A 12,150-nucleotide genomic window follows, 5' to 3' on the forward strand; every position below is an offset into this window, starting at 1 on the left:
TCTTCCTACAGCAGGGACTTGTTTTAATATATTATTGGGAATTGTTCTGCAAACTAGTAAATCAAGCCTCCTTTTTTGAAGTACCTAGTGGATGGTTACCTGGCCAGCACAGTGGTGCTGGTGAAACTGAGGTAAATATTGGCAGGGAAAGGGAAAGCTGTGTACATCTTCTGGCCTTTACCCCTTTACAAGCTTCTTATAAAAAGGACGTGCCAACTTGACATCTCCCAGCTTCTTATCCTACTCCCCCATCAGCTTACTGGTGACAGTGGTGGGTCCTGAAGCACCCTCAAGAGATGCCTCAGATACAGCTTCCTCCACCTCTCCCATTCCTCCTGTGGACTGCTGATAGACAGCCCTTGGGCTGCCTGTCAGGGCACTGCTCCAAGCAATCAGTTTGGCTGTACCATAATCCACATTTGCAATTTCATGGTGGATGTCCTGCAGATCCAAGCTGGGAAAACGCCTGGGGGACACCATAAGCTTGCAGTAAATGCATGCTCACCTGAACACAGTAATATCAGTCACAAGAAGAGATAGGACCAGACTTCACTAAACAAACAGTAGACACCAAATAATGATGGAAGGGGAGAGGGTCAAGAGTTAATTTTCATGAAATAGCAGCTATGAGTTTGGTTTGGGGCAAGATAAGAAAAAAAATGAACTGTAACCTAAATAACTGTTTAAGAAAAATAGGTTTAGGAAAAATAGATTCACCTGAAATCTTTGACATTATTTACTACCTGGAATTCACATATGTAACGTCAGTCATGTTCAAACCACTTTTTAAATCATTCCACTGAATAAATAAATAAATAAATTAAAAAAAAAAAAAAAAAAAAGGTTACAAAAAGTCACCAATTTAAAATCAGTTCTAGTCAGATGCTCCTGGAGTTATGCAAGTTATAACCAACACCTCAAACTGACTTTTCAGGACTGCTGTGACTGGCAATGTAGCCACTATGCTAGACCTCAGGACTGGATGCAGGACTGATTACCCAAGCAGCAGAGTGGGAGCTTGAGTACTTGGTTAGGGTGACATCTTTGAAATACCAGAAAGAAAGATATCTGAAATAATGGTCTGTTGTGCATGTACAGCAAATCAACAGGCAGCTCCAAAGCTCTCAGGAAAATAAGCAAAACTCATCAGAAAGCAACTTGGGGTTCAGATCAATTAACCATGCAAGTCTTGTGCCCCTGCAGTAACACTTTAGATAGCTTCACCTGGGCATGTGTACTGCAGCAGTCATGACTGCAGTGCGAACAAAATTCTCTATACTTCCTCAGACACAAGAATCTGTAGCATCCCCTTTCCAAAGATTATGAAAAAAGTGAAGGAAAAGAGAGAAAGATCTATTATCCAGAAAGGAGTTTTGGTTTTCCTCCTCCATAGTGCTGCTCCAGCTTTGATCACAGTTTCTGCTGCTGTAATTGAATTGAGAGACCAAAATAGTAGGCTGACAAATTTACCTCCTAGAGAGAAGGCAAATGGAAAAACAGCCAGAGAAAAGTGAACTCTGCTCAAAAAGGGGTATGTCTGCCTGGAAACGGAGCAACACATTAAAAACAGAACAGCTGCAGCAGGGAGACCCAGGCCTTAATGGAACAGGAAAGAAGAAAAAAAAAAATCTCCTAAATGTCTTCAAATCAAGGTGCAAAAGTTATTTTGGAGAGCTATGGAACTAATTTTTCCAATAGCCCCTCCAAGAAGTTAATGTTTCCAGTAAATCAGCAAGGCCAAAATGCATAAAACATTTTGTGTTGCTTGTCAACAAGCACACTGACAAGTACCACGTCCATTTCCTCCTGGACATGGGGGAGATGGGCTATGTGATGTCAGGCCTTACTACAGACACAAAAAATGTACAGGATGGGGAAAGCAAGACAAAGAAAGTCAACTGCATAAAGAAGGAAGAACAAATCTAAAAGGTTATATCCAGAGCAAAGTGGGCACAGCACAAATAGTAGGCAGCAGAAGTGAAAACGCTTCATATACAACCTGTTGGCACTCGGATCACGCATACAAGAGACCATATGAAACAGAATCAGAATGGAAGGAATGCAGACCTATGCTGTTCCCAGTATGCAAGAAATAAAAGCTAATAAATATAATGTTCAGCTTCCTGCAACTTTTCCAGTGGGCTGCTCACTGAGCCCCTTGTAAGAAGCTACTCACAGTCACAGCTAGACTGTCAGAAACCAAGCTGTAGAATGATAGCAACTCAAAATGGCTCTGATTTGGATTATCCTACTGCTGGTGTAAACTTAAAAGATAATTGGGACAGAGCTTACACAAGGTACTGAAGCTTCACTCAATGTTTTTCATTATTTATCCTAGCAATGGCAACAGCAGAGCAAAATTTCTCATGAGAACATCTCAGCTTTGGTGTACAAAAAATACCTTCAGCAGAGCACCGCCTCCATAGTCCTTCAGTGTTGATCATAACTGCATCTCAAGCAAGGATGGCAATTACTGAGACTCTCTCCTACAAAAAAATATCTCTTATGATTACGCTTGAGAACATTTCTTTATTCATCTCATTAAAGCTGTTAAGTAGAGATAAGTGGTGGATCTTCCTCGGGCTAGCTGCTGTCACACCACCAAGGAGACGGAGGTGGAAGAACATAGTTTTGTGGAGACTTCTTGTTGTACCAGACAGTGGCAGTGTGAGATGACAGCCACTTTCTCCTTGCCTCATAAATCAGCTCCTGCCTTGTTCAGCTCAGTGGCTGGGTTAGGAAAATTATAATACTCTGAAGAAATAATTGTTTATAGTCAAAGTAACAAAATAAATTCAAAATGTTGTCAGAAATTGGGGAAAAATACTTTTTTTTTTTCTCAAGCTCATCCCCAAACTATTTCTTTCATATAGTGGTTAATTAACCACTATAAGAAATAATTTGCACAAAAAGTCCTCTTATTAAAATATATCTCTGTTTTTCAACTCAACATTGCCATGTGAAACTAGAAGCTAAAGCAAAGCTTCAGAAATGCCAGACTTTGAGATAATTCAAGACTGGAAAGTTTAATTTTGAAATACAAGCTAAGTTTCACTGTTCCTTCCTCCCACAATTCTGTTTGAGCAAAACAACACACCTCATCTGAAGTTATTTCAGATCTTTGAATGCTTTCCAACCATCCATTTTCATCACACCTAATGCTAATTAGAACAAAATACCAGGTTGTCTTTCTGAACAGCAGTCAGGTGATAGCAGCATTAATAAATGAACAGTCTTTCTGGCCATCAAAATCTAAACCTGTTTCAGAAAAGTAAAAGGTGCTATATCCTCTTACCCATCTCCTGAACCACTGCAATTTTAAATAAAGATATCATACAGTAAAACCAGTATCTCTGGCTCTTTATCTTGACCATGGTAAGAGAACTAATAATTTCCTTAGATATTTTGCAGGTGTGGGTGTACATATGGTGAGATGGTGATCTTTGTAGCTTCAAGATGGGAGGAAATTGATTATTATTTATCTGGGGTATCTGAGGACAGGAATGCTATCTTTCCAAGATACGTCAATATAAAACCACACGTTGAAATCCACTGTGTTTAAGTTTAGAAATTGTTCTTTTGTTTTAAACCAAGTTATTACAGAGCATCTAATTGAAATAATTGAGTAAGATATTTCAATGTAATTCCACTCAAGCCAGTTTCTGAGACCTTTATCTTCAGATCTCATTCAAATAGTCTGACACTGATGTCAGTATGAAATTGCTTGAGTAAAGACCGCAGAAGAGTTAGGTAAGCATTACACTTCACCACTTAGCTGACAGGAAGAACTGACTTATGTTTATGGTATTTAGTTTCAAATCATCAAGAGAAGGGTTTCTTTTCTAGTTGCTACCAGCCCCTTCTATTTTTTGAATAGTCACTTTTTCAGAATCAGGGCAATAACACTTATTTTCTCCTACTGACTTTCAACCTATATGACTGCAAGTTCTTTGGGACAAGACAAGACACTAAGGAAATGTTTGCTACTTAATGTTATTATACTGGCCAAGAGTAATTAAAAACCAAAGATTACTGTGATCTTATGACACACATAGCACTACTTCCTTTCTAACCCTGCTGCTGTGTCAAATCCTTATTAAGTCCTGTACGTGAATTTTTTCAAGGTTCTACCTTTACCCAAGTGCCGCCCATAGACGTTGGCTCAGAAAAGGCTAGAAGATATACAAGGACTAATTTAAAATAACATGCAAGTCATCAAAGGTTCAGCTCAATCCTGGCACTAATTACCTTCCAATAGCCCTCCAAAATTAACAAGACTAACGACAAAAGCAGGTATCCTCAGTCTGTCATTCTGTAGGTTAGTACAGGTAATGGCTAGACCTTTTAAATACAGCTGGCAGCAGCCAAACTATGTCCTAGGTTAACTAGTCCAGATGACTTTAGTGACATGCAAATGTAGGAAAAACACCCTAATCTGAGTTTAGAGACAGGGCAAAGAAACAGTAACAGCCAATTCAGGGTGATCTGAATAGATTAAAGTGTATCACCACTAACTTTGGAAACAACTGCAAAGCCCTTTGTAGCAAGCACACTGTTCACAAAGAAGTCGGTACTGGCACAGAATCCTTGGTAAACATTGGAAAATGTTCAAGTCATAGAAATATCGGAGAGTGAGGTTTTGTTTTGCAATAAAACTTGCTTAAGAGCTAGTTAGCACCAAAAGAGCAGGTCCGTCTCCCATCCCAGTCTGGAGCTTACAGAGTTCTACCCCTGTCCCAGTGTAAGCTCTGGTACCCTTCTGGCCAAATGCTAAGGTCATTTAAGGAGATGAAGCAATAGAAAATTACGTCTTTTTTTTTTTTTTTTTTCCTGAGAAGTTACTGCCCTTTCTTAGTGGCATGCAGGCATTACCTCAGCTTAACTGGAACATAAAAACTCACCTTAAGTTCAGTAGTGGGAATCTGATCATGGGCAAATAACATAGTCCACGAGATCTGCCTAAAGCATCAAAATTCACAGGAAAATTAGTATCAGAGGTGGAAAAGACATTAGACGATTCAGTGCATGCCCCTGCAAGTAGATCATTACAATTTATTGCCCCCAGTCTCAGAAAGTCATGGGCCTTTCACTACTGCTTTGGGTGGTTCTTCCGAGGTTACTGCAAGGTTGTTAAAACTGCAAAGTGAATTTTCCCCTTCCTTTACTTATGTTCATCATTGTATCTTATTTATTTATTTATTTATTACTAAATTTCTATACATCAACCACACTGTGGGAGCAATTTAAAACAGAATAACCAGAGTTTGACTGAAAATACTAGAGCCATTAGAGTTTATGAGCCTTGCAAACTTATTCACAGCAATAAAGATCCCCTTGACTCACTTCTGGTGGACTGCAACTTCTAAGAGCAGAAGGCTACTTACTTCATGGGGACTTATGGACTTTACAGAGTCATGGGGATTTAATACAGAAGCTCCTTCTGCATTGATCCTTATCCCTAGAGAAAATATTTCAAAGACAAAAATTAGACATGTGGCTGTTCCTCCAGTCCACTTGTGCCATTCTTGTCACGAAAAGAAGTCAGAAAGTTTTCCTAATATTGCAACTGGGGATTCACTTTGCTGAGATTATTACTCTCAGCTTTATGAAAGCTGCTTTCTGTCACCTGCTCCCCTTAGCCCAGCACAGAAGGCAGATCACTGTGTAGATAGAGTCTGGCACTTGAAACATGATGAGCTTCTCAGTTCATGTTAGGAAAGCTACTCTACCCCGTGCCAAGGCAGAGTCATTCATGGAGCCCGATACTATCTCTGAATGTCTTTATGCATGCATATTACGTCTGCTTTAATTTTTCTGTTTCAGCAGCACATAAAACTTAACACTTGATTGCAACTTTAAATACTGTCATTCTAGTGGAAAACTAATTTTCACAGGCCCAGCTCTTTTTTAATTTCTTAATTCATGTAATACTGTGGGACTTCTGAAGCTCCTGAGAGTTTTGTACATTGCTTTTTGAAAGCTGAGAACCCAGAATACTTCTGAGCTCCTACCAAAATCAATAGAAATTTATAGCCTCAGAGAATTAGGGTGTTTTTAACATTAGGCCTCCAACATTCATGGTTTATGTGGCAGGTGAGACATGATACGGCCAACATGCCAGAAAACTTTTGTGTAGATCATGACTTACTGAGACTGTTCAGAGCAGAAAATTAACATAAGCTACCTAAACTGCCTCCTTTCCCAAATGATCCAGAACTATGTGCCAAAGGTCCAAAATTAGGTCTCCTTGCCTCAGCCAGGGAGGGCTCACATTGGAAGAGATAAACTGACTCAAAGATTCTAGCTTCCAGGGGCAGAGATATGATAGAAGGCTAGATTTCAGATGGTGACCTCTCCCATAAATACCTCCAGGAATCAAGCCTCACCCACAGCCTATCAATGCAACGGAGCACAAACCAGTAATGGTGCTGCCTTTGCAACAAGAGCAGCTTGTATCCTACAATCTCTCCCAATGCAATAGATATGTTGCAAAGCAGCAGAGACCCTCACCTTATATGATTCAAACCCACAAATTGCTGGTCTTCCTTTCTGTGTACTCACACACATACTGACTGCATTTGTCAGCCAAGTACTGGCAAGCAAGTTGTGAACCGCAAAAAGCCAAAATGTCCCGTGACTTGCCTGTACCGGTGCCGGGAACTGGAATGTTCATCTCTCAGAGGAAACCATGTTGGCACACCTCCCCTCACCCTTCCCCAAAAGGTTTCATTCCCATATATAGAAATAATATATTTTGAAACATTTCTGGGCTGATGCCTCAGTTCCCATGCCAGGACTCTGCCTACATTGCTGTTTCACTGCTATGTGGGTGGCCAGGCAGTCACCTGGGTGGGCTAAGATCTTTGAAGCTACAGGATCTGGCGAGGTGGAATTGGTCAATAACTGAAGGACTTCAAATGGGCAGCTCACTCAATTGCTGACCAGCCTAGGGGATAGCTCCTGGTAACTGGGAGAAGCCAGCAGCATCATGGCATCACACAATGGTGGGCAGGCAGTGGAACAGGCCAGGTGGGTCCAGCAGATTTACGAAAGCATGACAACTTTCCAAGCAGGTTTCCATCAAGCTGGAGAACCAGCCAACCCAGCAATACAAAATCCAATCAACATTTTCAAAAGAATAAGCGTTGCATCAGAAAATGTATGATCAGCTCTATTCATCGAACATCACTTCCTCTCGCATGCTAAAACTGTGAATGGGAAGTACCTGGCTGTTGTTAACACACCTCATATTTCTTCCTCCTCCTCAGACTTGATACACAAGCGGCTGACAACATGGACAGATATGTGGAGCACAGAATGGATTGTGCAACAGCTGCGTGCTCTTGCTTACAGGAAAAAGAGGAGAGAGGAAATGAGAAATAAAAATGGTAATGCTCCCCCCACACTCCATTTGAATACTCCTCAGCTCTGTCCTAAATTCCCCACGCATCTTAGACAAGTTAGCAAGCAATTTGTACAGTGAAATGAAAGTAGCAACAACTGGTTCACCTGACACTTGGGAAATTGGAGCAACTCAGAGGACAGACAAACTAGAAATACAAAGAAAAATGATCATGATTCTGAATTACAGAATATTACAGGTCCTTCCTCTGAACAATTATCATTCAAAAACATCCTTTTTAGACACCTCCCATGTATGAATCCAAACACTGTATACTGATGTCCTGAGAAATTTAGTGTATTCCCCAGAAAGTGTCAGTACCATAGGAGACATCACTTTGTAGATGGTCCATAGAGCACCAAAACATCCAGCAAGAGTGTGGGTCAGAAATGTGTCCCACCCTCTACATTCATATTTGAAGATGCTTTTTGTACCACACAGAACATTGTCCAGACTTATGTGGCTCTGAATCAAATTAAATGAATGCTTGTATTACATTATTACAGATGCAGCTAAATGTTGTTCACTTGTCCCCAGCAAAACAACCTTCAAGTCTGTGTGGAATAACCTGGGAGTCACAAAGTTAATTAGTAGTTTTACCTGGCACCAGGGACAGTCTGTAAGAAGTTGTGACCAGGGCAGTTTAATTTTAATTCAATATACTACTCATGTACTATAAAGCGTATGCTAATAACTTAAACAGAATATATTATGGCATCCATTACAAAACCACAAAGCAAAGGTAGTGTAAAGCTATTTGATGCTTTCCTAAACGTGAACAGAATTCCACAGTTGTCTATTAACTGCCTCTTTTATACCTAACATTTTGAAAGAAGTGTACAGGTGAACCCATGCCAACCCATTTCAAGCTCTAGAGACAGGAACATGTGTTTGGTTGTGATCATTCCAGCTTCACTGCCTTCCTCCTCACACGTGTAATCATCACCATTATGTGGCCTGTCTGTGTTAGGACAGCATTTAACACAAAACATGCTGATGACAGAGCATCTCTGCATTTCTACTGCTACCTGTGTGATGCCAACCACAAGAAAAATTCTCATCTCTTACAAAATGTCTCTCAGTCCCTCACTTCTCCAGATTATCTAGGGGAGCTAGTTAAAATTCAGCCCCAAACCGACCTACAATAAAATTCTGAAACTTCAAAGTTGTCTGCATTTGGAACAAGAAGTGCTGAAAAGATTCACAGACGTCTTCCTGATCTGCAGCTACTTATAATTCATCAGTAGTTTTTGTGGTTAGACAGTATCAGCCTTTCTACTGTCCATTTAGCAGCTATCGCATGCATTTAAAGAGTTAAAAGTTTTGATCCTCTTAGATACTTGCATGTGTTTATCTCATGAATAGTCTAACTGATATTAGTAGGATAATTCACAGTTATAATTCACTTTCCACCTCAGGTGCATAAGTGTTTGATGAATTGGAGCAAAACTAAACAATAGACAAAGGAGTATCACAGAAATCATTATTCCAGACTCCCCCCCCCACGCCCCCAACAAAATCACAACACATCACATTCTATTAGTTGGCTTAATTATTGTTTAATGCCTGTCCTTTCACTTCTATTTTCTCATTTGTGTTGGTGTTTGCGTTGGTGTTCATGTAACCTCTTTAGATTGCTTTTCTTTTTTTTTTTTTTTTTCTGAGCAACAGCTTATCTGGGAGCTTTTATTGCTTTTAGCAAATGGGGCTCACTTCTCTTTTGACTTTTCTCGGTGTCATAAATGACAATAAATTCTATTTCTGATCCTTGAAACCTGTGCTATAGCTAAACTATGTATTTTCCCTCCTACACCTTCCTTTCACATTGTGACCCCTGACTTTTCTCAGCCTCCACACCACATTTCCCTCCCACATGATCACTAAATTTAAACTAAGACTGGATGATTGTCTTTTATGTGCAGCTCAGTCAAACAAGTAGGAGCTTGGTTCAGAAATTACAGAGATAAATACATGCGTTGTATAGGTCAGACTAAATAACCAGCTATGGTTATGGCTATGGCCACAGCTTTAAAAATGCCTTTTTCTTCCTTCCACGCACCAGCCTTTCTTTCTATCTCAACATATATCAGGAGTCTGTGGTTTACTGGTATCCACAGGCAGTGATGGTGAATGTGCTTTATGAGAAAGGTTTCACACAGAGACAAGCTGTTCCCATTATTTCAAGGAGTCTCTCTCTGTAGTCTAACACTGTCAGAATCCCAATGCCCTCATATGTAGTGCAACTCCTCAACAAATAGGGAGTGACAGAACTGCCCAGGAGATACATGGCACAGGACAACGTATAAAAGCTGTCTCAGAAGAGGCCTGGGTTCCAGGGCCTGGGGTTCGTAAGGCCATGAGGGCAGGAAACACATTCCCTTCCCCTCCTTCACTCCTTTCTACCCTGAGCAAGCATTGTGAAGGGAGTTCCTGGAGACAAAACTAGATGGATTTCCTGAGCCAGTTTCCACTTCTTTATTCCAATTTCTATTGTTCAGGCACTAGCCCTTCATTTGCATCTCATCCGTGTCAGTGGGTTTCAGCCTTTCCTGTTTATTGTTGGTACACCATCAAGGCAGCAGTGCCATTAGGATAATTACAGTACTTTAGGATAGAACTCCCTCGCACACTACCAGGAGACATTTTGCACCTCGATAACGAGGTCATCAGTTTCCAAGATTCATAGAACAAAGACAAATTGTTTTGGTAACATGCCAGATTTACTCCCAAGATGGCCTGGACACCTTTTCCTGCAGTAGATCTCATCTGCTTTTCTGCATTACTGTTCATTGCTACTTTCTGCTTCAGGCTCTTCTTCCCCCAGGATGAACCATACCAGGCTTTAGTCTTTGCAGAAGCTCCCATACTCAGGGGCACCACTGGTATGGAGGCGAATGGAGAATTCCTTCAGTTAAGCTAATTAGAGAAGCAATGAGAGGGCAAAAAGAGAGGAATCACAGGCCAAAATCATATCAAAGTAAGTATTCTTAAGTGAACATTAATGAACTTAGTAACTACTAAGTTGTTGTTACATTGCAAATAAGATGAAATACAATTTATACTGTTACAAAGGTGTTCCTGGCCCCTAGTAAAAAATCAGTATTGAAACTATCACTGAGATGCACACATGATTCTCAACAGCTATGAAGACAGTAAGCTTCATACAAGGCACGGCGGCTGACTTAGGAAAAGCACTGTGAATACCTAATGTCCAAGCAATAAAAAAGCGCCCTGCACTGTACATGGGTGACAAGTCATTGCTAGAGTCAGTCATTTCTCCTCTCCATGAATTTTTAAGCTAGCCTACACAAATTGTCAGGGTGTTAGTGTAAGGCCTGCTGCTCCGGGCTCCCTCACCATTTTACAGAATAAACAGTACACACCAACACTTACTGCTACGTGAGATTCTGCAGTCTTTCAATACCCTGACCCATATATCATCTTCTTGGCTAAAGCTCATGCTGTGTCTCTACACGAGCATTTCACTTAGTTGTTGCTATAGCTGTACATTATGAAATTTCTTAAGTATCCAATATATCAGCTTTTGGCACAGCTCTTTTGAGCAGGTGTGTTGTGCAAAGTATCTGTCAGGACCAGCATGCATTAAACAGCATTTTGCAGGTCCCAGGAGCTGCAGTTTATATTGCTCTGAGCTTTGTAAGGCCAAGTTTCCTCTGGTCAGTACAGCCAAAGAATGTTCTGCATACACAGAAGGAGAAGAGAAGAAGGACTATAACTAAAATGTAGGATGAGTTCAGCACCACTGAATTTTTAAATCTCACGCTCGCATCCATTTAAGATAAAATTTTCCATACAAGCTTGCTCCCAAATGCAGACATCTGGAGAAGAAGTACTTCTGAGCTAAAAACATTTCTGATACATTCCAGGAGGACAGAAGGAACAGACACTTTATATAAAATATTTTCCTAACATACTCCTATAGCAAAGCTTCTGTGACCTTGTCATTTTTGCTTCGACAATGTCAGGTGGCTGGGATACTTTGGTAATTTAGAATTGCTAGAGAGTTTGTTACTAGGGGATTTGCTGCCACATAGTGACACCATGTGGCCAGTTGCTTAGCCCAGAAACTACACGTCAACGGAAAGGATAATGTAGAATTTCCTCATTTTTCTTTTGCTTAATTCAATTTAGCTTAGGGATGCTCAGATGCAACTAGACTGAATGGTGAGAGTAAACTTGGGCAGAACAATTTTCATCTGAATAGGTACACAAAAACTGGTAGATACCAGTTACTTATAGAACTATGATTCTGCTTTCTCAAAAAAGTGCACCTGAAAGGTGTGCCTATCTGTGGTTTAATTCTGCAGTGATGCCATAAAGAATTGCAATGAATTTTGGAAATTGATTTATTCTTGCCTTGTTCTCATGGTTTATTTGCATTCCAAGGGACTACAGATGCCTCCATTTATTCTTACACACATTTCTGAGGAGAGCATTTAAATTCACAAGTGGGAATACTGATGCTAGAAATGTTCTGAGTGGAAGTTATCACTCTGCATTACATAATGTGGTGACTGATGTGATGAATCATCTCTCCCTAGCACAGTTTGTTTTTTCCAAATCAAGCACTGCACATTCAAAATGTACAGCTCATGAAGAAGGGTAAGTAAAAGCAGCTTCACTTGAAAGAGAGAGATAGAGGCATGGAAATGATCAGGTGAAAACGCAATACAGATCACTTATAAACAAGAAGAATAATACATAAATAAACTCTTAATGGAGAACAT

The 12,150-nt window shown here is 40.3% G+C and overlaps 1 protein-coding gene across 1 annotated transcript in view; it reads right to left on the reverse strand.

Moving 5' to 3' along the window:
• The window catches only part of LOC311437085 (cytosolic phospholipase A2 beta-like), a 34,673-nt gene extending 32,185 nt beyond the window's left edge, over positions 1 to 2,488 (reverse strand). Inside the window, exon 1 of the mRNA XM_084519925.1 lies at positions 2,402 to 2,488. Coding sequence (XP_084376051.1) covers positions 2,402 to 2,444 — 43 coding nt within the window. The 5' untranslated portion in view covers positions 2,445 to 2,488. The remainder of the gene's footprint in view (positions 1 to 2,401) is intronic.
• Positions 2,489 to 12,150: the final 9,662 nt, after the last annotated feature.

The sequence above is a fragment of the Aythya ferina genome, assembly GCF_964211825.1.
Source record: "Aythya ferina genome assembly, chromosome: 5".
Taxonomy (NCBI): Eukaryota; Metazoa; Chordata; class Aves; order Anseriformes; family Anatidae; genus Aythya; species Aythya ferina.